Source organism: Pleurodeles waltl, chromosome 12 (genome assembly GCF_031143425.1).
Source record: "Pleurodeles waltl isolate 20211129_DDA chromosome 12, aPleWal1.hap1.20221129, whole genome shotgun sequence".
Taxonomy (NCBI): Eukaryota; Metazoa; Chordata; class Amphibia; order Caudata; family Salamandridae; genus Pleurodeles; species Pleurodeles waltl.
The window spans coordinates 22,778,539-22,804,166 of NC_090451.1; the positions used below are offsets into that span (position 1 = coordinate 22,778,539).

The 25,628-nt window shown below is 56.9% G+C and overlaps 1 protein-coding gene across 1 annotated transcript in view; it reads right to left on the reverse strand.

The window, feature by feature from the left end:
• The window catches only part of KISS1R (KISS1 receptor), a 283,913-nt gene extending 258,620 nt beyond the window's left edge, over nucleotides 1-25,293 (reverse strand). Inside the window, exon 1 of the mRNA XM_069218456.1 lies at nucleotides 23,932-25,293. Coding sequence (XP_069074557.1) covers nucleotides 23,932-24,214 — 283 coding nt within the window. The 5' untranslated portion in view covers nucleotides 24,215-25,293. The remainder of the gene's footprint in view (nucleotides 1-23,931) is intronic.
• Between the last annotated feature and the right edge of the window lie 335 nt (nucleotides 25,294-25,628).

Genomic DNA, 25,628 nt, shown 5'->3' on the forward strand with positions numbered 1-25,628 from the left:
CTGGGGGGCTTGAGTTACTCACTCCTGACATGAGACACCTGGAGATCCCTCTACATGTAGAGGTATTCACAGCCGACTCCGGGCAGCTTGAGTTACTCTCTCCTGATATGAGGCAGCTGGAGGTCCCTCTACATGGAGAGGTATTCATGAGTGTCTCTGGATGGAGTGAGTTATTCGCTCCTGACATGAGACACCTGGAGATCCCTCTACATGGAGAGGTATTCATGTCTGACTCTGGATGGAGTGAGTTATTCGCTCCTGACATGAGACACCTGGAGATCCCTCTACATGGAGAGGTATTGATGGCTGACTCTGGGGGGCTTGAGTTACTTGCGCCTGACATGGGACAGCTGGAGATCCCTCTCCATGGAAATGTATTCACAACCTAGCCCCCTTTGGAATTTGACCCAGCCCCCCGTCCTTACCCCTCTTTTTGCAGCAGCACAGGTGGGAAAATGTGTCAGATTCTGAGGTGTGCCCACTTCATGCCAGTCCCACCCCTAAGGTGGATGAGCTGAAGTGGGCCCCACTTTTTAAATTCCTCCATCTTGTTTGGAAGGAATTAGGCCACTAGGGTTAACGTTATGCCCACTTCCCAGCAGAAGTGGTCACAAGAAGTGTGTAGTCACCCTAAAGGTGGTCAGCCCACTGGCTACCACCTGGCACTCCCTGTAATGCCCCTACACTGAGAATTTAGGTGGCATCCCTGCACCCTAGAACTCAGATCCGGATGATCTACGAAGCGAAGGACAAAGAAGAGTTGCACCTGCCGAAGAGGAAAAGAAGAAGCAGCTGACTTGGAACCAGCCCCACCGGCCTGCCTGCTGACCTGAACAGACTCTGCCCAAAAAGACGACTCGACTTGTCCTGCAGCTCAGACGCCAAAAAACTCAAGAGAACTGCCTGCCTTTCATAAAGACTCAAGACTCCTGTGAGCAGTGACTCTGCTTTGCAACACATTCTCAAGAAAAGACTCTGCAGCCTCCAGAAGTGACCTCTGCACCCAACATCCACGCCCGAGGTAAAGTCCACCAACAGTGCCATCAAGGCTCCCTAGCTGTCCAGAGTCCGAGTCCAGTGTGGTCTCACCCATCTTGGACTCCCCCAAGTCACCTGCAGCCCCGGCACGCAGGCCCCTCTCTCCCACAGCCTTGTGGTGAGTGGAAACCCGACACCTCCAGCAACCACTGCACCCGTTGCCCCTGACCCCATCTGAGGTGGGTCACTGGCACCAATGATGTCCCCCCCGCTCCCCTGAGCTCGATTCCACCCTGCACCCCCAGACCCCCTTTTGGTGAAGTTCCCACCGTCACCTGCAGCGTCAACACACAAGACTCCCTGACCACGAGTGCTCCCGGACAAAGAAACCTGACACCTAAGGACACCCTCCATCTGTCTCCCCTGGGCTCTGGAGAAAAGGACCAAAAGTGCACCTACGTCCCTGAGCACCCCAAGTCTACTACCTACCTCTTTGTGGTCCCTAACTGGCTTCCTAGCCAGAGCCTGCAGCCTGTCTCCATGAGCATCAAGTCCCATGGGAAACCACTGGGCACCCGACGCCTTAGAGCACCCCTGCGCCCGGCCGCCCCAGTGCTGTCAGAGTGACCTGCTGGACTGGTTCTGATCAGCGCCCAGTACTACCGTAACCCTCCGAGATTGGCCTCGTAAGTCGTTTTAACCCTGTGTTTGCTGATCATTGCTTTCCTCCCCAGGTTAACATTGAAGGACTGTGAGAACTCTGCTGGGTTGATTTTTGATTCTGAAAAGTATTTGTGCTTGAAAAAGTACTTACCTGATTATGAAGTCTTGGGTTTGAAATATATATAAACAAAAGTATTTTTCTAAATTGGTCTCAGATGTATTCTTTGACTGTGTGCCACATTATTGCCTCTGGGAGCACAACAAATGCTCGACCCTACCCTCTGGTAAGCCTAAGTACTGCCCCACAAATAGAGCATGAGTCCTACCCACTTCTGCCCCTGCAGCACCAGTGGGGCATCCTCTGGACCCTGCACGGTGCACTTCATGCCAGTGCCCCACAGAGGGCGCTTCCTGCACTGATTAAATACTCAAAACGTTCTGCTTCAGTCATGACCCGCAGGGGCAACATTTATGCAAAGCAGAGAGTCAGGTGCATAGATATTATAAAGATGTGCCCAGCTGGCAAATATGGGCACAAGAGGCGAAGGTCTGCCAATCCGAGATAGCGCGGGCTCTGATTAGAAGATCGTTCTAAATCCAGGGCTGCGGCAACAACAGCAGCTTTAAAATCTACCTAAGGACGTGACATCACCAGCGCCCCAATGCCAGTTTAAAGCACTTTGTGCTGCTAATGACGTGATGCGGAATGCCAGCCTGCCAGCCGCGCTGCCATACAGCGCTAACGCGCCTCTGCAAACTCCCGCCTGGCATGGGAGTCAGCGATGCTCCTACTGGGCACCGCTGCGGGTGTGAGAGGAGACAGTAGCGGGGTACGGGGCTCCCGGGGTGGGGTGCTGCTGTCCATGGGCTAGTCCACGCGCAGGGACAATTATATGCCCCCCCGGCCTCCGAGAGTAAGATTGTCCATCGTATTACAGGTCCTGCCATGATGCCCGTGCCAACATCCCCCTGGTATGTAAATCACCAGTGTCATGCCAGACACCTCAAAGCCCTGGTACCGCTGTCATGCCAGACACCCCACAGCCCTGGTACCGCTGCCATGCCAGACACCTCACAGCCCTGGTACCGCTGTCAGACCAGACACCTCACAGCCCTGGTACTACTGTCATACCAGACACCTCACAGCCCTGGTACCGCTGTCATGCCAGACACCTCAAAGCCCTGGTACCGCTGTCATACCAGACACCTCACAGCCCTGGTACCGCTGTCATACCAGACACCTCACAGCCCTGGTACCGCTGTCATACCAGACACCTCACAGCCCTGGTACCGCTGTCAGACCAGACACCTCACAGCCCTGGTACCGCTGTCATGCCAGACACCTCAAAGCCCTGGTACTGCTGTCATACCAGACACCTCACAGCCCTGGTACCACTGTCAGACCAGATACCACACAGCCCTGGTACCGCTGCCATGCCAGACACCTCACAGCCCTGGTACCGCTGTCAGACCAGATACCACACAGCCCTGGTACCACTGCCATGCCAGACACCTCACAGCCCTGGTACCACTGTCAAGCCAGACACCTCACAGCCCTGGTACCGCTGTCATGCCAGACACCCCACAGCCCTGGTACCGCTGCCATGCCAGACACCCCACAGCCCTGGTACCGCTGCCATGCCAGACACCTCACAGCCCTGGTACCGCTGTCAGACCAGACACCTCACAGCCCTGGTACCGCTGTCAGACCAGACACCTCACAGCCCTGGTACCACTGTCAAGCCAGATACCACACAGCCCTGGTACCACTGTCATACCAGACACCTCACAGCCCTGGTACCGCTGTCATGCCAGACACCTCACAGCCCTGGTACCGCTGTCATGCCAGACACCTCAAAGCCCTGGTACTACTGTCATACCAGACACCTCACAGCCCTGGTACCACTGTCAGACCAGATACCACACAGCCCTGGTACCGCTGCCATGCCAGATACCACACAGCCCTGGTACCACTGTCATACCAGACACCTCACAGCCCTGGTACCGCTGTCATGCCAGACACCTCAAAGCCCTGGTACTACTGTCATACCAGACACCTCACAGCCCTGGTACCACTGTCAGACCAGATACCACACAGCCCTGGTACCACTGCCATGCCAGACACCTCAAAGCCCTGGTACCACTGTCAAGCCAGACACCTCACAGCCCTGGTACCGCTGTCAGACCAGATACCACACAGCCCTGGTACCACTGCCATGCCAGACACCTCACAGCCCTGGTACCACTGTCAAGCCAGACACCTCACAGCCCTGGTACCGCTGTCAGACCAGACACCTCACAGCCCTGGTACCACTGTCAGACCAGATACCACACAGCCCTGGTACCGCTGCCATGCCAGACACCTCACAGCCCTGGTACCGCTGTCAGACCAGATACCACACAGCCCTGGTACCGCTGCCATGCCAGACACCTCACAGCCCTGGTACCGCTGTCAGACCAGATACCACACAGCCCTGGTACCGCTGCCATGCCAGACACCTCACAGCCCTGGTACCACTGTCAAGCCAGATACCACACAGCCCTGGTACCGCTGGCATACCAGATACCACACAGCCCTGGTACCGCTGCCATGCCAGACACCTCACAGCCCTGGTACCACTGTCATGCCAGACACCTCAAAGCCCTGGTACTACTGTCATACCAGATACCACACAACCCTGGTACCACTGTCATGCCAGACACCTCACAGCCCTGGTACCACTGTCATACCAGACACCTCACAGCCCTGGTACCACTGTCAGACCAGATACCACACAGCCCTGGTACCACTGCCATGCCAGACACCTCACAGCCCTGGTACCACTGTCATACCAGATACCACACAGCCCTGGTACCACTGCCATGCCAGACACATCACAGCCCTGGTGCCACCGTCATGTCATAAACCACACAGCCCTGGTACCACCGTCATGCCAGACACCTCACAGCCCTGGTACCGCTGTCATGCCAGATACCACACAGCCCTGGTACCGCTGTCATCCCAGATACCACACAGCCCTGGTACCACTGCCATGCCAGACACCTCACAGCCCTGTTACCACTGTCATAACAGATACCACACAGCCCTGGTACCACTGTCATGCCAGACACTTCAAAGCCCTGGTACTACTGTCATACCAGACACCACACAGCCCTGGTACCACTGTCATGCCAGACACTTCACAGCCCTGGTACCACTGTCATGCCAGACACCTCACAACCCTGGTACCACTACCATGCCAGACACCTCACAGCCCTGGTACCACTGTCAGACCAGATACCACACAGCCCTGGTACCACTGCCATGCCAGACACCTCACAGCCCTGGTACCACTGTCATACCAGATACCACACAGCCCTGGTACCACTGCCATGCCAGACACATCACAGCCCTGGTGCCACCGTCATGCCATAAACCACACAGCCCTGGTACCACCGTCATGCCAGACACCTCACAGCCCTGGTACCGCTGTCATGCCAGATACCACACAGCCCTGGTACCGCTGTCATCCCAGATACCATACAGCCCTGGTACCACTGCCATGCCAGACACCTCACAGCCCTGTTACCACTGTCATACCAGATACCACACAGCCCTGGTACCACTGTCATGCCAGACACTTCAAAGCCCTGGTACTACTGTCATACCAGACACCACACAGCCCTGGTACCACTGTCATGCCAGACACCTCACAGCCCTGGTACCACTGTCATGCCAGACACCTCACAACCCTGGTACCACTACCATGCCAGACACCACACAGCCCTGGTACCACTGTCATGCCAGACACCTCACAGCCCTGTTACCACTGTCATGCCAGATACCACACAGCCCTGGTAACACTGTCATAGCAGATACCTCACAGCCCTGGTACCGCTGTCAGACCAGATACCACACAGCCCTGGTACCACTGCCATGCCAGACACCTCACAGCCCTGGTACCACTGTCAAGCCAGATACCACACAGCCCTGGTACCGCTGGCATACCAGATACCACACAGCCCTGGTACCGCTGCCATGCCAGACACCTCACAGCCCTGGTACCACTGTCATGCCAGACACCTCAAAGCCCTGGTACCGCTGTCATACCAGACACCTCACAGCCCTGGTACCACTGTCAGACCAGATACCACACAGCCCTGGTACCGCTGCCATGCCAGACACCTCACAGCCCTGGTACCGCTGTCATACCAGACACCTCACAGCCCTGGTACCACTGTCAGACCAGATACCACACAGCCCTGGTACCACTGCCATGCCAGACACCTCACAGCCCTGGTACCACTGTCAAGCCAGATACCACACAGCCCTGGTACCGCTGGCATACCAGATACCACACAGCCCTGGTACCGCTGCCATGCCAGACACCTCACAGCCGTGGTACCACTGTCATGCCAGACACCTCAAAGCCCTGGTACTACTGTCATACCAGATACCACACAACCCTGGTACCACTGTCATGCCAGACACCTCACAGCCCTGGTACCACTGTCATACCAGACACCTCACAGCCCTGGTACCACTGTCAGACCAGATACCACACAGCCCTGGTACCACTGCCATGCCAGACACCTCACAGCCCTGGTACCACTGTCATACCAGATACCACACAGCCCTGGTACCACTGCCATGCCAGACACATCACAGCCCTGGTGCCACAGTCATGCCATAAACCACACAGCCCTGGTACCACCGTCATGCCAGACACCTCACAGCCCTGGTACCGCTGTCATGCCAGATACCACACAGCCCTGGTACCGCTGTCATCCCAGATACCACACAGCCCTGGTACCACTGCCATGCCAGACACCTCACAGCCCTGTTACCACTGTCATACCAGATACCACACAGCCCTGGTACCACTGTCATGCCAGACACTTCAAAGCCCTGGTACTACTGTCATACCAGACACCACACAGCCCTGGTACCACTGTCATGCCAGACACCTCACAGCCCTGGTACCACTGCCATGCCAGACACCACACAGCCCTGGTACCACTGTCATGCCAGACACCTCACAACCCTGGTACCACTGTCAGACCAGATACCACACAGCCCTGGTACAACTGCCATGCCAGACACCTCACAGCCCTGGTACCACTGTCATAGCAGATACCACACAGCCCTGGTACCACTGCCATGCCAGACACCTCACAGCCCTGGTACCACTGTCATGCCAGATACCTCACAACCCTGGTACCACTGCCATGCCAGACACCACACAGCCCTGGTGCCACCGTCATGCCAGAAACCACACAGCCCTGGTACCACCGTCATGCCAGACACCTCACAGCCCTGGTACCGCTGTCATGCCAGATACCACACAGCCCTGGTACCGCTGTCATCCCAGATACCACACAGCCCTGGTACCACTGCCATGCCAGACACCTCACAGCCCTGTTACCACTGTCATGCCAGATACCACACAGCCCTGGAAACACTGCCATGCCAGACACCTCAAAGCCCTGGTACCACTGTCATACCAGATACCACACAGCCCTGGTACCACTGTCATGCCAGACACCTCAAAGCCCTGGTACCACTGTCATGCCAGACACCACACAGCCCTGGTACCACTGTCATGCCAGACACCTCACAGCCCTGGTACCACTGCCATGCCAGACACCACACAGCCCTGGTACCACTGTCATGCCAGACACCTCACAACCCTGGTACCACTGCCATGCCAGACACCACACAGCCCTGGTACCACTGTCATGCCAGACACCTCACAGCCCTGTTACCACTGTCATGCCAGATACCACACAGCCCTGGTAACACTGCCATGCCAGCCACCTCAAAGCCCTGGTACCACTGTCATACCAGATACCACACAGCCCTGGTACCACTGCCATGCCAGACACCTCAAAGCCCTGGTACCACTGTCATGCCAGACACCACACAGCCCTGGTACAACTGTCATGCCAGACACCTCACAGCCCTGGTACCACTGCCATGCCAGACACCACACAGCCCTGGTACCACTGTCATGCCAGACACCTCACAACCCTGGTACCACTGCCATGCCAGACACCACACAGCCGTGGTACCACTGTCATGCCAGACACCTCACAGCCCTGGTACCACTGTCATGCCAGACACCTCACAGCCTTGGAATGCAGCAAACCACTGTCGTGCCAGACACCTCACACCCCTGGTACTACTGTCGTGCCAGACACCTCACTGCTATTAAACATAAAGGCCCGTTCCCCTGCCAGCATTACTGCCAGCACGCTGCTTGACCCAGCTTCCACCCCCACTTGCCTGCACCGTAGCCCCGTTTTACAGGTTGCTTGTTTTGTACCCCAGAAAATGCAGATTCCGGTAAAATGTGGTGATCGGCGTCCTTGAACCCGAGCGCCATCCAGGCAGCGTCCAGCCATGCTCAGCCTGGAGCATTCGTTCCACCAAGCCCTGAAGCACATCCCTTGAAGGCCCCGAGGCGCCTGAACCCCCCCCTCCCCCCTGCTCTGCGGCACCCCGAGGCCAGGGTAGGGCCTCCTCCCAGCGAGTGCCCTGGTCCAGAGGATGGGGTCAGTCTCCCGCTGTCCCTCCAGGCGCCCCTGGTGTGGCGTGACTGCCCTACAAACCCCAGCGCACACGGACGAACAGAAAGGCTTCACCGGGGGTACACCTGGGCCTGAAAGCAGTGAGCAGTGGCATCCCTTCCAGCAGAAGACGATGGACCACAGGAAGCCTGACCAGGGGTTCTCATTTACTCAGCATCTCTGACGTGGGCGCAGTGCTTAATTTGTGCTTATTGTTTCCGGTGCTGAGCACCGCCACTTAATTTTGAGGGCCAGGGCTTATTCTTCAGCCTCAAGCATTTGCTGCGAGCAAAAGACACATATGGGACAGACGGAGGAAGAGAAAAACGAAAAAACGTCACAAAGGGAGAAAGTAGAAAGCTGCAAGAGTGAGCTGAAGGGGCAGGGAGTGACTTTATATAGATTTAAGAGGCCCGAGATGGCTTTAAGATTAGGCTGCCTCAGTATTCGTGTTCACACATTTAATTGCAGCAGCTGCATGTTTAAGAGGAGGGCTTTGGGCTCCGGCACCTTTTTATTTACAAATTAAGCACTGCGTGGGCGCATGGGGAAGCCTGGAGGGGAACGCAGCAGAATGTCTAGAGCAGAGGTCTTCAAACTTTTTGATACCGGGACCCCCTCTCAAAACCTTTTAGGTGTAAGGACCCCCTCCTGAAAAAAACTTCTAGAACATGGTACTCCTCATCTTCGACAACTATAAATGCCCCAAGTTCCCACGGCAAATCATTTTTACGGTGAAGAAATAATATTAAACAATATTTAGCAAACCAAACGTCAGTGAGTGTAGTGGAGTGGTCAAAGGTGTGGCTAAAAACAAATGTCCTCATTTATGAGGAAGTGGTGTAGGGCAGAGCCACAAGTCTTCTTGCTACACTGCCCTGCACCAATATAAAAGGGCAGGAATGAACCGTATTTATGAAATACAATCCATTCCTGTCGTTTCCCCTGTGCTGGCACACAAATTGCTGCCTAGCGCGAATGCAGGATGCACAAAAACATTCCTGAGATGCATTTTCTACTTTCTGTTTGTGCGGCAGAATGCAACACACATGGAAAGAGGAACAAAACAGGAGAAATGAAAACATTTCTCCTCATTACGTCTGCTCTGGGGAGGCGTAAGATTTTGGCACTGCTCCAGTTCACATGATTTTGAAAACCTGGTGCAGTGTCAAAATCTATGCGTGCTGCGTGGGACCAGCCACCGCAACGCCCATGGGATGCCTCCTTGGTGCAGGGTAGACAACGCAGCGGCTTGTGCTGCTTTGTCTTACTCCAAATCTATGAGGCCATGCACAGCCATGTAGGGTGGCTGACAGGCTTGTGCTGCCGAAGCGTCAAAAAAAGTGATGCTTCGGTGATGCAAGCCTCTCATAAATAAGCTCCAAAATATTCTGTATGTTTTTTAGGTCTTTCACCGTCAGGTAGCTACATATAAAATAACAGCAAGCTTAAATGAAAAATAAATAAATGAAAGTTGTTACTCAGTGGGCAAGGCACTGTAGGGCATTTTGAAGCTTCTATTAGTTAATGCACTGCAGAGGTCTGTGTGTAACGGGAGAGGACAGAAAGCACTGTGACTATGTATGTCTTTATTTTATATTTGCATTACACACAGTATAAAATAAACTACTAAAAATGTGCAAAAGGTTTTACCATAAAATAGTACTTCCAAAATATAGATTTTAGTAATATGCAGACTGTCCCTTCAATACCTCCTTAGGGGTAGTTAACATTGTGTAGATACAATTACAATTAAAAGCATGCACTTCACAGTTCAGTTGTTAACGCTTTTTACTACCACTGAAGAAGAATAAATCTTTGTCATTACAAAGCTTCCAGTGATTCGATCAGTACCGGCTCCCAAGCATCCTTTACATTTGCAGATTAACAGTGCATATTTGCATTTCTTTCAGGCAAGCAGGCGCCCTGGCAAGAAGGCTTCTTTAGATGTCTGTCCGCCCTCAATTCACTTAACAGGAGACTCACTAAATGACAAGTCAACTGAAGCTTTCTAAACAGGAAGGAATGTGCTGTGCGGTGCCCAGAGCTGCAAGCTCCGCCAAACCCGCCAAGAGGGGCACGGATGACCACCCAGGATCTCACCTACCCGCGCAATGCTCCAGGGATGACCACTCATCCTGAGCAGATGTCCTGAGGCTTGATGCCGCGGCAGGAATGAAGGACCCAAGAAACATCTGCCTGCACGAGGATCTCCCTGCATCTCCCTGCATCAGGATCTCCCTGCACCTCCCTGCATCAGGATCTCCCTGCATCTCCCTGCATCGGGATCTCCCTGCACCTCCCTGCACGAGGAACTCCCTGCATCTCCCTGCATCAGGATCTCCCTGCATCTCCCTGCATCGGGATCTCCCTGCACCTCCCTGCATCAGGATCTCCCTGCATCTCCCTGCATCGGGATCTCCCTGCACCTCCCTGCACGAGGATCTCCCTGCATCTCCCTGCATCAGGATCTCCCTGCATCTCCCTGCATCGGGATCTCACTGCACCTCCCTGCACGAGGATCTCCCTGCATCTCCCTGCATCAGGATCTCCCTGCACCTCCTGCATCAGGATCTCCCTGCATCTCCCTGCATCAGGATCTCCCTGCATTGGGATCTCCCTGCACCTCCCTGCATCAGGATCTCCCTGCATCTCCCTGCATCGGGATCTCCCTGCACCTCCCTGCACAAGGAACTCCCTGCATCTCCCTGCATCAGGATCTCCCTGCATCTCCCTGCATCGGGATCTCACTGCACCTCCCTGCACGAGGATCTCCCTGCATCTCCCTGCATCAGGATCTCCCTGCACCTCCTGCATCAGGATCTCCCTGCATCTCCCTGCATCAGGATCTCCCTGCACCTCCTGCATCAGGATCTCCCTGCATCTCCCTGCATCAGGGTCTCCCTGCATATCCCTGCACGAGTGGGGATTACACAGAAATCAGCCTCATCAGGTACGAATTCCAGATTCTGCTCTCGGTCTAGAAGGGAGGCGAGTCTGTCCCTGCCCCCTTTCACCACTCCCCATGAGGGCAGCCCTGGCACCTCAAAGGAGTCTTTGTGTTCCATTTGGTCTTCACCACATTCGCAGAACCCAATTTTCAATTCCATACATGTAGACAATGCGCAGCTCTCCATCTGAAGCCAAAATTAATCTGGGACGCGGGCAGACTTGTGATGTGCCTAGAAGGTCTATGAAGGCACTTCCCGTTCATCTAAAGTTTGTAAAGAATTCTAAAGAGAGCAACGGACACCGGTGCCCTTCAAAGGGATCTCGGGCTGCTGGTTAAACGGGGTGTGCACCCCGCTAAGGCAAAGACAGGACCAGGGCAACCACTGCAGACCCCAGGCCCAGGGAAACCGCTGTCAGAGTTTAGTGTCTCCTACCCAAGTAACGCTGCAAACAATTCTGGCAGATCACGGCGAAGAACACGTGGTCCTGCAGCCCCTGCAACCAGTGCGTCAGAGGAAGAGATGCCGCCCCGCAGACCTCCTGGTGGGACATCTCATCAGCCTCCAGGAGGCGGCTAGCTGCTGTTCTGCTGACCAGGGATCCCCCGGAGTACTCTAACTCGCATGGGCCTCGCGGACTGAAGAGGGGTGTCCCACAAGGCTCTGCTCTGTCCCCACCACCCTCTACCTGCCACATGTCTCCCTTGGCCCAACAGCACACTAGTCGGAGATCCATCTCCAGATGTACGCAGGCGACACTCGTGTCTCGACAAAAGTGCACTCTCTTTGCCCAACACCACCGACTGCCAACTTGCAAACCTTCATGGTTCAGAAAATTCTCTCCCTCCTTCAAACGCCCACCCAGATAAGGTCGAAGATGCTTCAGGTGGGAAGGCGCTGAACGAAGGCACCTCCCCATCCTAGACCCGTCTTCCTTGAGGATGCAGCTTGTGAGGGCGAGCAGGGGGGCAATGTCAGACCGCGTGACCTTGAGGCGTCATCACAGCTACTCTGAGCATGAGCAGCAACTGTGGCCCAAGTGCTTGACTTATGCCTTAGTAATGTAATAATCAGGTTTGCATGCGTAACGTTTGTAGAGGCCCAGTTACGAGTATCGATGAATACCACATGGAAATCCTGGTCCGCCTCATGGAATTCCTGTTCTTAGGAGTTAATCCCCTTGAAATGAGGAATTGCTGTTCACTGTGGATTATTGCACACATTTCCATCTGATCTAGGCAGGTGGTAAATGTGTCCAGGAGCTTAAATTACAGTAGGGGGAGGGTTGAGAGGGTAGGGAGGGGAAAGGAAAGTAGAGTTGTGGCAATGGGGTTCAATGTATGGCCCCCCATGGCAGAGAAAAAGGACCACGAGCTGAGGGTTGACCACTGTTGCATCCAAATCCTTGTGTGATTTCCAGTAGATTTGGAACACAGGACCAGTTGTGGTCCCCAGGAGGGATACCGCTCCTCCTGAACACCGGGCCATGACCCCAGGAAGGGATAGCGCATCTCCTGAACACCGACCCATGACCCCAGAAAGGGATAGCGCGTCTCCTCAACACCGGGCCAGCCATGACCCCAGGAAGGGATAGCGCATCTCCTGAACACCGGGCCAACCATGACCCCAGGAAGGGATAGCGCGTCTCCTGAACACCGGGCCATGACCCCAGGAAAGGATAGCGCGTCTCCTGAACACGAGACCAGCATGGCCCCAGGAAGGGATAGCGCGTCTCCTGAACACCGGGCCATGACCCCAGGAAGGGATAGCACGTCTCCTGAACACCGGGCCATGACCCCAGGAAGGGATAGCGCGTCTCCTGAACACCGGGCCAGCCATGACCCCAGGAAGGGATAGTGCATCTCCTGAGCACCGGGCCATGACCCCAGGAAGGGATAGCGCATCTCCTGAACACCGGGCCAGCCATGACCCCAGGAAGGGATAGCGCGTCTCCTGAACACCGGGCCAGCCATGACCACAGGAAGGGATAGCGCGTCTCCTGAACACCGGGCCATGACCCCAGGAAGGGATAGCGCGTCTCCTGAACACCAGGCCATGACCCCAGGAAGGGATAGCGCGTCTCCTGAACACCGGGCCAGCATGGCCCCAGGAAGGGATAGCGCGTCTTCTGAACACCGGGCCATGACCCCAGGAAGGGATAGCGCGTCTCCTGAACACCGGCCAGCCATGGCCCCAGGAAGGGATAGCGTGTCTCCTGAACACCGGGCCATGACCCCAGGAAGGGATAGCGCGTCTCCTGAACACCGGGCCATGACCCCAGGAAAGGATAGCGCGTCTCCTGAACACCGGGACAGCCATGGCCCCAGGAAGGGATAGCGCGTCTCCTGAACACCAGGCCATGACCCCAGGAAGGGATAGCGCGTCTCCTGAACACCGGGCCAGCCATGACCCCAGGAAGGGATAGCGCGTCTCCTGAACACCGGGCCAGCCATGACCCCAGGAAGGGATAGCGCGTCTCCTGAATACTGGGCCATGACCCCAGGAAGGGATAGCGCGTCTCCTGAACACCGGGCCATGACCCCAGGAAGGGATAGCGCGTCTCCTGAACACCGGGCCAGCCATGACCCCAGGAAGGGATAGCGCGTCTCCTGAACACCAGGCCATGACCCCAGGAAGGGATAGCACGTCTCCTGAACACCGGGCCATGACCCCAGGAAGGGATAGCACGTCTCCTGAACACCGGGCCAGCATGGCCCCAGGAAGGGATAGCGCGTCTCCTGAACACCAGGCCATGACCCCAGGAAGGGATAGCGCGTCTCCTGAACACCGGCCAGCCATGGCCCCAGGAAGGAATAGCGCGTCTCCTGAACACCGGGCCATGACCCCAGGAAGGGATAGCGCGTCTCCTGAACACCAGGCCATGACCCCAGGAAGCGATAGCGCGTCTCCTGAACACCGGGCCATGACCCCAGGAAAGGATAGCGCGTCTCCTGAACACCAGGCCATGACCCCAGAAAGGGATAGCGCGTCTCCTGAACACCGGGCCAGCCATGACCCCAGGAAGGGATAGCGCGTCTCCTGAACACCGGGCCAGCCATGACCCCAGGAAGGGATAGCGCGTCTCCTGAACACTGGGCCATGACCCCAGGAAGGGATAGCGCGTCTCCTGAACACCGGGCCATGTCCCCAGGAAGGGATAGCACGTCTCCTGAACACCGGGCCAGCCATGACCCCAGGAAGGTATAGCGCGTCTCCTGAACACCGGGCCATGACCCCAGGAAGGGATAGCGCGTCTCCTGAATACCGGGCCATGACCCCAGGAAGGGATAGCGCGTCTCCTGAACACCGGGCCATGACCCCAGGAAGGGATAGCGCGTCTCCTGACTCGTAATCAGACCCTACGCATGATGTAGACAATGGCATCCTGACGCTGGCTTTCTTTCGAGTTAACTTTACTGTGAGGCAGTGCTAACTGTTGCATCTGGAGGTACATATTTTGTGTCTGCAGCTAGAGTTTGCAGCAGTTTTCTGTAAGAGTGGAGTGACTGGCAGTTATCAGTTTGTGTGATACAGGGGTGGTGACATGTGCCACCTCTGTCCAGGGTTAAGGTCTCCCAGTTCCTGTAGCACGGGGTTTAAGGGCCTTGGGAGTGCACGGGGCGCACATTTCAGCCTGGCTCCCGGCCTGTGCTCTCTAGCTGCACCGACCTCGGGTCTAGTCCATCAGTGGTTCCACTTCAGCTGAGGAGTTGTCCAGGGGGACACCCTTCTGCACCCCGCCCACCGCCCACAGGCACCGCCACAGGCTCGGACACTGGGGAACAGGCTGCTCTACACTGCGGGCGACAGCCAGCATAGGACATAGGTCAGGGTTGCACTGACAGACTCTGTGATCACAGGAGTGAGGTTCATCTAGAGAGGCAGGGAAGAGACATCACCTATAGAAGGGAAGGGCAACTTCACCTATAGAGGAAGGAGGGGGCTCCCCCTCCTGAAGTGAGCAGCTACTAGAGGCAGGGAGCAGAAGCACAACTCAGTGAGATTTGGGGGGTGAATCTCAAATTTCCCAACTAAAAATGCAGTGGGCTGCAGGGTGGAAGAATGAGATCACCAAGGTTCAGGATGGAGTGTTGTCTTGAGAAACAGGGTCAGCACAGGGTCGGAGTCCTCATGCTGACCCGTGCATTTACCACTGGTTAAAGTATTTGCAAGCATTCACCCCATCACCTTTCGGGTGTTTGATGCCAGCTGTATGCCTGGAAACTTGGGACTGGCACAGATTGCTGAGCCTTCTACTGCCAATGTTTGTGAATTCCAAAAAGTACTTCATTCTGTACCCACTCAAGAAGAGCATCTATGGGTGAACATTTGCCACAGTTTTGGTAAATCAGTCACTATATACATGTAAGACCCTGATCCAAAAATATGAACAAGTTAAAACATAATTGAAAAAAACAGCATCAACATAGCTGACCCAACTCAGCGACCCCAGACCCAAATAGCAAACTAAGAATGCACTTCAGGGGTGTCACCCCCCAAACACCCCTCCTGAAGCTATTGAGTTTTCACCGCACACACTGCGTTATCTCTGCTACAAGAAGCCATGATGATGGAGCTGTTAGACTGGTGCATGCTGGCAGGGATCTATGTCTCTAGCCCTCAGATTTTACAAATCACTTACAAGAGACTGATGACCCCACATACTGAGCCCAAGTCACAACCAGAGGGCAGCACCCGGGCAAGTTAACCGGCGAGCGAGCGAGAGGTCTGGCGTGGCAGTAAGAGTCGTGCGTGTCTCCAGCCATGAAAGCATTTGGCATGTATACTGTTCAACAAACACAATGTGACAATAAGATGCAATCTCCTAAAAATTCAAAAAAGTCTCCGTCTTTAACATGTGGAAGTGTTTTACCTTAGTACATCAGGTGATATCACTGCTTAGAGAGAGGTTTATTAAAAGTGATAGTTTTTAGAAACTGTCAGAGCTCGTCCCCCCCAACAACACCGCCACTGTGAACTGAGACAAGTCAGTAGTCATGTAAGCCCCAAACGTGGCCTAGATTCTTATTATAGATGGAGCAACGCTACAGTCTATTAAATCACAAATAAGCAGTGCTTGTGCAGTGCACATCCCGAGCTCAAGGATTTAAAGTGCGCTCATAACTAAAAATAAACAAAAAGGTGGAGATGCCACATAAAATATCTGTCTAGGGTCACACAGTTTGCACAAGCAGAGAAACAACGTGCCCGGCCCTCCCTTCCTGGTCAGCGCTCTCCCTCCTTGTCTGCACTCTCCCCTCCTTGTCTGCGCTCTCCCCTCCTTGTCTGCACTCTCTCCCTTCCTTGTCTGCGCTCTCCCTTCCTTGTCTGCGCTCTCCCTCCTTGTCTGCGCTCTCCCTTCCTTTTCAGCGCTCTCCCTCCTTGTCTGCGCTCTCCCCTCCTTGTCTGCACTCTCTCCCTCCTTGTCTGCACTCTCCCTCCTTGTCTGCACTCTCTCCCTTCCTTGTCTGCACTCTCCCTCCTTGTCTGCACTCTCTCCCTCCTTGTCTGTGCTCTCCCCTCGTTGTCTGCACTCTCTCCCTTCCTTGTCTGCGCTCTCCCTCCTTGTCTGCGCTCTCACTTCCTTGTCTGCGCTCTCCCTCCTTGTCTGCGCTCTCCCTTCCTTGTCTGCGCTCTCCTCCCTTGTCTGCACTCTCCCTTCCCTGTCTGCGCTCTCCCTTCCTTGTCTGCGCTCTCCCTCCTTGTCTGCACTCTCCCTCCCTTGTCTGCGCTCTCCCTTCCTTGTCTGCACTCTCTCCCTTCCTTGTCAGCGCTCTCCCCTCCTTGTCTGCACTCTCCCTCCTTGTCTGCCCTCTCCCTCCTTGTCAGCGCTCTCCCTCCTTGTCAGCGCTCTCCCCTCCTTGTCTGCACTCTCCCTCCTTGTCTGCCCTCTCCCTCCTTGTCAGCGCTCTCCCTTCCTTGTCTGCACTCTCCCTCCTTGTCTGCCCTCTCCCTCCTTGTCAGCGCTCTCCCTCCTTGTCAGCGCTCTCCCCTCCTTGTCTGCGCTCTCCCTTCCTTGTCTGCACTCTCCCTTCCTTGTCTGCGCTCTCCCTTCCTTGTCTGCGCTCTCACTTCCTTGTCAGCACTCTCCCCTCCTTGTCTGCGCTCTCCCTTCCTTGTCTGCGCTCTCCCTTCCTTGTCAGCGCTCTCCCTTCCTTGTCTGCACTCTCCCTTCCTTGTCTGCACTCTCCCTTCCTTGTCTGCGCTCTCACTTCCTTGTCAGCACTCTCCCCTCCTTGTCTGCGCTCTCCCTTCCTTGTCTGCGCTCTCCCTCCTTGTCTGCGCTCTCCCTCCTTGTCTGCGCTCTCCCTCCTTGTCTGCGTTCTCCCTCCTTTTCAGCGCTCTCCCTCCTTGTCTGCGCTCTCCCTTCCTTGTCAGCGCTCTCCCTTCCTTGTCAGCACTCTCACCCTCCCTTGTCAGCGCTCTCCCTTCCTTGTCAGCACTCTCCCTTCCTTGTCTGCACTCCCCCTTCCTTGTCTGCACTCTCCCTCCTTGTCTGCGCTCTCCCTTCCTTGTCTGCGCTCTCCCTCCTTGTCTGCACTCTCCCTCCTTGTCTGCACTCTCCCTCCTTGTCTGCACTCTCCCTCCTTGTCTGCACTCTCCCTTCCTTGTCTGCACTCCCCCTTCCTTGTCTGCGCTCTCCCTTCCTTGTCTGCACTCTCCCTTCCTTGTCTGCGCTCTCCCTTCCTTGTCTGCGCTCTCCCTCCTTGTCTGCGCTCTCCCTTCCCTGTCTGCGCTCTCCCCTCCTTGTCAGCGCTCTCCCTTCCTTGTCTGCACTCTCCCTTCCTTGTCTGCACTCCCCCTTCCTTGTCTGCACTCTCCCTCCTTGTCTGCGCTCTCCCTTCCCTGTCTGCGCTCTCCCTTCCTTGTCAGCGCTCTCCCTTCCTTGTCTGCACTCTCCCTTCCTTGTCTGCACTCTCCCTCCTTGTCAGCGCTCTCCCTTCCTTGTCTGCACTCTCCCTTCCTTGTCTGCACTCTCCCTCCCTGTCTGCGCTCTCCCCTCCTTGTCTGCGCTCTCCCTTCCCTGTCTGCGCTCTCCCCTCCTTGTCAGCGCTCTCCCTTCCTTGTCTGCACTCTCCCTTCCTTGTCTGCACTCTCCCTTCCTTGTCTGCACTCCCCCTTCCTTGTCTGCACTCTCCCTTCCTTGTCTGCACTCCCCCTTCCTTGTCTGCGCTCTCCCTCCTTGTCTGCGCTCTCCCCTCCTTGTCTGCGCTCTCCCTTCCCTGTCTGCGCTCTCCCTTCCTTGTCGTAGCTCTCCCTTCCTTGTCTGCACTCTCCCTTCCTTGTCTGCACTCCCCCTTCCTTGTCTGCGCTCTCCCTTCCTTGTCTGCGCTCTCCCTTCCTTGCCAGCGCTCTCCCTCCTTGTCTGCACTCTCCCTTCCTTGTCTGCACTCCCCCTTCCTTGTCTGCACTCTCCCTCCTTGTCTGCCCTCTCCCTCCTTGTCTGCGCTCTCCCTCCTTTTCAGCGCTCTCCCTCCTTGTCTGCGCTCTCCCTTCCTTGTCTGCGCTCTCCCTCCTTGTCTGCGCTCTCCCTTCCTTGTCTGCACTCTCCCTCCTTGTCTGCGCTCTCCCCTCCTTGTCTGCACTCTCTCCCTTCCTTGTCTGCACTCTCCCTTCCTTGTCTGCACTCTCTCCCTTCCTTGTCTGCACTCTCCCTTCCTTGTCAGCGCTCTCCCTTCCTTGTCTGCGCTCTCCCTTCCTTGTCTGCGCTCTCCCTCCTTGTCAGCACTCTCACTCCTTGTCAGCGCTCTCCCTCCTTGTCTGCGCTCTCACTTCCTTGTCTGCGCTCTCCCTCCTTGTCTGCGCTCTCACTTCCTTCCTTGTCTGCACTCTCCCTTCCTTGTCGGCACTCTCTCCCTTCCGTGTCTGCGCTCTCCCTTCCGTGTCTGCGCTCTCCCTCCTTGTCTGCACTCTCCCTTCCTTGTCTGCACTCTCCCTTCCTTGTCAGCTCTCTCCCTCCTTGTCTGCACTCTCTCCCTTCCTTGTCTGCACTCTCCCTTCCTTGTCTGCGCTCTCCCCTCCTTGTCTGCACTCTCCCTTCCTTGTCTGCGCTCTCCCCTCCTTGTCTGCACTCTCTCCCTTCCTTGCCAGCACTCTCCCTCCTTGTCTGCACTCTCCCTTCCTTGTCTGCACTCTCCCTCCTTGTCAGCGCTCTCCCTCCTTGTCAGCGCTCTCCCCTCCTTGTCTGCGCTCTCCCTTCCTTGTCTGCACTCTCCCTTCCTTGTCTGCGCTCTCCCTTCCTTGTCTGCGCTCTCACTTCCTTGTCAGCACTCTCCCCTCCTTGTCTGCGCTCTCCCTTCCTTGTCTGCGCTCTCCCTTCCTTGTCAGCGCTCTCCCTTCCTTGTCTGCACTCTCCCTTCCTTGTCTGCACTCTCCCTTCCTTGTCTGCGCTCTCACTTCCTTGTCAGCACTCTCCCCTCCTTGTCTGCGCTCTCCCTTCCTTGTCTGCGCTCTCCCTCCTTGTCTGCGCTCTCCCTCCTTGTCTGCGCTCTCCCTCCTTGTCTGCGTTCTCCCTCCTTTTCAGCGCTCTCCCTCCTTGTCTGCGCTCTCCCTTCCTTGTCAGCGCTCTCCCTTCCTTGTCAGCACTCTCACCCTCCCTTGTCAGCGCTCTCCCTTCCTTGTCAGCACTCTCCCTTCCTTGTCTGCACTCCCCCTTCCTTGTCTGCACTCTCCCTCCTTGTCTGCGCTCTCCCTTCCTTGTCTGCGCTCTCCCTCCTTGTCTGCGCTCTCCCTCCTTGTCTGCACTCTCCCTCCTTGTCTGCACTCTCCCTCCTTGTCTGCACTCTCCCTTCCTTGTCTGCACTCCCCCTTCCTTGTCTGCGCTCTCCCTTCCTTGTCTGCACTCTCCCTTCCTTGTCTGCGCTCTCCCTTCCTTGTCTGCGCTCTCCCTCCTTGTCTGCGCTCTCCCTTCCCTGTCTGCGCTCTCCCCTCCTTGTCAGCGCTCTCCCTTCCTTGTCTGCGCTCTCCCTTCCTTGTCTGCACTCCCCCTTCCTTGTCTGCACTCTCCCTCCTTGTCTGCGCTCTCCCTTCCCTGTCTGCGCTCTCACTTCCTTGTCAGCACTCTCCCTTCCTTGTCTGCACTCTCCCTTCCTTGTCTGCACTCCCCCTTCCTTGTCTGCGCTCTCCCTTCCTTGTCTGCACTCTCCCTTCCTTGTCTGCACTCTCCCTCCCTGTCTGCGCTCTCCCCTCCTTGTCTGCGCTCTCCCTTCCCTGTCTGCGCTCTCCCCTCCTTGTCAGCGCTCTCCCTTCCTTGTCTGCACTCTCCCTTCCTTGTCTGCACTCTCCCTTCCTTGTCTGCACTCCCCCTTCCTTGTCTGCACTCTCCCTTCCTTGTCTGCACTCCCCCTTCCTTGTCTGCGCTCTCCCTCCTTGTCTGCGCTCTCCCCTCCTTGTCTGCGCTCTCCCTTCCCTGTCTGCGCTCTCCCTTCCTTGTCGTAGCTCTCCCTTCCTTGTCTGCACTCTCCCTTCCTTGTCTGCACTCCCCCTTCCTTGTCTGCGCTCTCCCTTCCTTGTCTGCGCTCTCCCTTCCTTGCCAGCACTCTCCCTCCTTGTCTGCACTCTCCCTTCCTTGTCTGCACTCCCCCTTCCTTGTCTGCACTCTCCCTCCTTGTCTGCGCTCTCCCTCCTTTTCAGCGCTCTCCCTCCTTGTCTGCGCTCTCCCTTCCTTGTCTGCGCTCTCCCTCCTTGTCTGCGCTCTCCCTTCCTTGTCTGCACTCTCCCTCCTTGTCTGCGCTCTCCCCTCCTTGTCTGCACTCTCTCCCTTCCTTGTCTGCACTCTCCCTTCCTTGTCTGCACTCTCTCCCTTCCTTGTCTGCACTCTCCCTTCCTTGTCAGCGCTCTCCCTTCCTTGTCTGCGCTCTCCCTTCCTTGTCTGCGCTCTCCCTCCTTGTCAGCACTCTCACTCCTTGTCAGCGCTCTCCCTCCTTGTCTGCGCTCTCACTTCCTTGTCTGCGCTCTCCCTCCTTGTCTGCGCTCTCACTTCCTTCCTTGTCTGCACTCTCCCTTCGTTGTCGGCACTCTCTCCCTTCCGTGTCTGCGCTCTCCCTTCCGTGTCTGCGCTCTCCCTCCTTGTCTGCACTCTCCCTTCCTTGTCTGCACTCTCCCTTCCTTGTCAGCACTCTCCCTCCTTGTCTGCACTCTCTCCCTTCCTTGTCTGCACTCTCCCTTCCTTGTCTGCGCTCTCCCCTCCTTGTCTGCACTCTCCCTTCCTTGTCTGCGCTCTCCCCTCCTTGTCTGCACTCTCTCCCTTCCTTGCCAGCACTCTCCCTCCTTGTCTGCACTCTCCCTTCCTTGTCTGCACTCTCCCCTCCTTGTCAGCGCTCTCCCTCCTTGTCTGCACTCTCCCTTCCTTGTCTGCACTCTCCCCTCCTTGTCAGCGCTCTCCCTTCCTTGTCTGCGCTCTCCCTTCCTTGTCTGCACTCTCCCTTCCTTGTCTGCACTCTCCCTCCTTGTCTGCACTCTCTCCGTTCCTTGTCTGCACTCTCCCTTCCTTGTCAGCGCTCTCCCTTCCTTGTCTGCACTCTCCCTTCCTTGTCTGCACTCTCCCTTCCTTGTCAGCACTCTCCTCTCCTTGTCTGCGCTCTCCCTCCTTGTCTGCGCTCTCCCTTCCTTGTCTGCACTCTCCCTTCCTTGTCTGCGCTCTCCCTTCCTTGTCTGCACTCTCCCTTCCTTGTCTGCGCTCTCACTTCCTTGTCAGCACTCTCCTCTCCTTGTCTGCGCTCTCCCTCCTTGTCTGCGCTCTCCCTTCCTTGTCTGCGCTCTCCCTTCCTTGTCAGTGCTCTCCCTTCCTTGTCTGCGCTCTCCCTCCTTGTCTGCACTCTCTCCCTTCCTTGTCAGCGCTCTCCCTTCCTTGTCGGCACTCTCCCTCAGCACTCTCCCTTCCTTGCCAGCACTCTCCTCCCTTGTCAGCGCTCTCCCTTCCTTGTCTGCGTTCTCCCTCCTTGTCAGCACTCTCCCTCCTTGTCAGCACTCTCACCCTCCCTTGTCAGCGCTCTCCCTTCCTTGTCTGCGCTCTCCCTTCCTTGTCGGCACTCTCCCCTCCTTGTCGGCACTCTCCCTCAGCACTCTCCCTTCCTTGCCAGCACTCTCCTCCCTTGTCACCGCTCTCCCTTCCTTATCTGCGCTGTGCCTTCCTTGTCAGCGCTCTCCCTCCCTTGTCAGCGCTCTCCCTTCCTTGTCAGCGCTCTCCCTTCCTTGTCTGCGCTCTCCCTTCCTTGTCTGCACTCTCCCTTCCTTGTCAGCGCTCTCCCTTCCTTGTCAGCGCTCTCCCTTCCTTATCTGCGCTGTGCCTTCCTTGTCAGCGCTCTCACTCCCTTGTCAGCGCTCTCCCTTCCTTGTCAGCGCTCTCCCTTCCTTGTCTGCACTCTCCCTTCTAGTCTGCACTCTCTCCCTTTCTTGTCAGCGCTCTCCCTTCCCTGTCTGCGCTCTCCCTTCCTTGACAGCGCTCTCCCTTCCTTGTCAGCACTCTCTCCCTTCCTTGTCTGCGCTCTCCCTCCTTGTCTGCACTCTCTCCCTTCCTTGTCAGCGCTCTCCCTTCCTTGTCGGCACTCTCCCCTCCTTGTCGGCGCTCTCCCTCCTTGTCAGCGCTCTCCCTCAGCACTCTCCCTTCCTTGCCAGCACTCTCCTCCCTTGTCAGCGCTCTCCCTTCCTTGTCAGCGCTCTCCCTTCCTTGTCTGCACTCTCCCTTCCTTGTCTGCACTCTCTCCCTTCCTTGTCTGCGCTCTCCCTTCCTTGTCTGCGCTCTCCCCTCCTTGTCTGCGCTCTCCCCTCCTTGTCTGCACTCTCTCCCTTCCTTGCCAGCACTCTCCCTCCTTGTCTGCACTCTCCCTTCCTTGTCAGCGCTCTCCCTTCCTTGTCAGCGCTCTCCCTTCCTTGTCTGCACTCTCTTCCATCCTTGTCGGCACTCTCCCTCAGCACTCTCCCTTCCTTGCCAGCACTCTCCTCCCTTGTCGGCACTCTCCCTCCTTGTCAGCGCTCTCCCTTCCTTGTCAGCACTCCCCCTCCTTGTCAGCGCTCTCCTTCCTTGTCAGCGCTCTCCTTCCTTGTCGGCACTCTCCCTCCTTGTCAGCACTCTCTCCCTCCTTGTCAGCGCTCTCTCCCTTCCTTGTCAGCACTCTCTCCTTCCTTGTCAGCGCTCTCCCTTCCTTGTCGGCACTCTCCCTCCTTGTCAGCGCTCTCCCTTCCTTGTCAGCACTCCCCCTCCTTGTCAGCGCTCTCCTTCCTTGTCAGCGCTCTCCTCCCTTGTCAGCACTCACCCTCCTTGTCAGCACTCTCTCCCTCCTTGTCAGCGCTCTCTCCCCTCCTTGTCAGCGCTCTCCCTTCCTTGTCAGCACTCACCCTCCTTGTCTGCGCTCTCCTTCCTTGTCGGCACTCTCCCTCCTTGTCAGCACTCTCCCCTCCTTGTCAGCACTCTCCCCTCCTTGTCAGCGCTCTCCCTTCCTTGTCAGCGCTCTCCCTTCCTTGTCTGCACTCTCCCCTCCTTGTCAGCACTCACTCTCCCTTCCTTGTCAGCGCTCTCCCTCCTTGTCAGCACTCACCCTCCTTGTCTGCGCTCTCCCCTCCTTGTCAGCGCCCTCCCCTCCTTGTCAGCGCTCTCCCTCCTTGTCAGCACTCACCCTCTTTGTCTGCGCTCTCCCCTCCTTGTCAGCACTCACTCTCCCATCCCTGCCTGCAGTTCTCTCCCTTCTGTGCCCCCCCCCCCCCCCCCCGACGGCTCGTCCCTCCATTTCCGGAGCCCCGTCCTGTGCCCTCATCCCCCGGCCCCCCAGGACCCGCTCCCGGACCCCTTTACCTATATAGAAGTTGGTGACGGTCCTCATCTGTTTGTGCTTGGAGATGACGTAGATCACCAGGGAGTTGCCCGCTAGTCCGACCACCATCAGCATGGCAAAGAAGAGGGGCACGAGCCAGGCGTCCACCAGCCTGGGGGGGCTGCGAGGGTCCGTGCCGTTGCCCTCCGAGTGCCATCTGCCCGGGTACGACTCGTTGAGCGGGAAGGACTCGTTGCCCAGCTCTGGGCTGGCAGAGGCTGTCCACATGGCCACGGTGGGGGGCGCTGGGCGCGGGCGCCCCATTCAGGAGCAGCCGGCTGGCGCAGGTGTAGCAAACTGGCACATGTGTCGGGGGGCTGGCAGAGATGATTGACGGTGGAGGAAGGGTGCAGCAGGGCGTGCAGAAGAAGAAGGATGGCCGAGACAGGTAATGAAAGCTGGCACGGATGGTCAAAAGTTTCCACAGGCGGGTAAAGCCTGGTAGAGGTGGGCAAAGTTGGGCACAGGTGAACGAAAGCTACCGCACGCGCATGCAGGTGAGCGAGGCTGGCACGGGCTGAGGACGTCTAGCAGAGGCGGGGAGAGGGTGCCACCGGCGGGCAAAGACTGGCTAAAGCAAGTGAACTTGGAAGAAGGTGTCGAAGTGGAGGAGCGCCGGTCCACGTGGGTGCAGGAGAGCAGAGGGTGGCACAGGCGGAGAACGGATGGCACCTCTGGGAAGGATGGCGCGGGCGCGTGGCTACAGGAGGACGGAGAACGGCTTACGACGACCCGCGTTGACGCTGGAGAGTGAAGTAGTGCTCAAGCGAAGCTGGCACAGTCAGATGAAGCCTGGCACAGGTGGTGAAGGCTGGCACAGAGGCGGAGGAGCGCTGGTCCATCGGGGTACTGGAGAACAGAGACTGGCACAGGTTGAGGAAGTCAAGGGCAGGCTATGGAAGGCTGGCATGGGCTGAGTGAGCCTGGCACAGGTGGTGAAGACTGGCACAGGTAAATGCAGCCGGGGGGAGGCCTCCAGAGGCGGAGGAGCGCAGGTCCGCGTGTGCAGGAGCACCGAGACTGGCATAGGCCGAGAAAGGCTGGCGCAGGCTGAGAGTCTGAGACGGCAGTGAAGGCTGGCACAGTGGGTGAAGGCTGGCACAGGCAGGCGCGTGAAGGCTTCCAAGGGTGCAGGGGCGCTGGTGCACGTGCGTGGAGAGGGACGGAGAGCGGCGCAGGGCGACCCACGTGCTGCTGGGAGTGAGTGCTGCACAGCCCAGGCTGGCACAGGCGTGGGGGGGTGGCTGAGAGTATAAGGTGCCCCCCCGGTGAGGTGCGGGGGTCTCAGGTTCAGTCCAGCGCTTGGCTGTTCAGCTGCCATCTGAGGAACTTGTCCCCTGAGTAAAGCAGAGACATGAGTGGGGAGCTGTCCATCAGCACCGCCCCTCAGAGTCTACCCCTCCCTCTAAGTACAACCCCCATCTCAGAGGGCAGACCCTCCCCCAGGGTCCAGCACCCTCCCTCTAAGTACAACCCCCATCTCAGAGGGCAGACCCTCCCCCAAGGTCCAGCACCCCTCCCTCTAAGTACAACCCCCATCTCAGAGAGCAGACCCTCCCCCAGGGTCCAGCACCCCTCCCTTTAAATACAACCCCCATCTCAGAGAGCAGACCCTCCCCCAGGGTCCAGCACCCTCCCTCCAAATACAACCCCCATCTCAGAGAGCAGACCCTCCCCC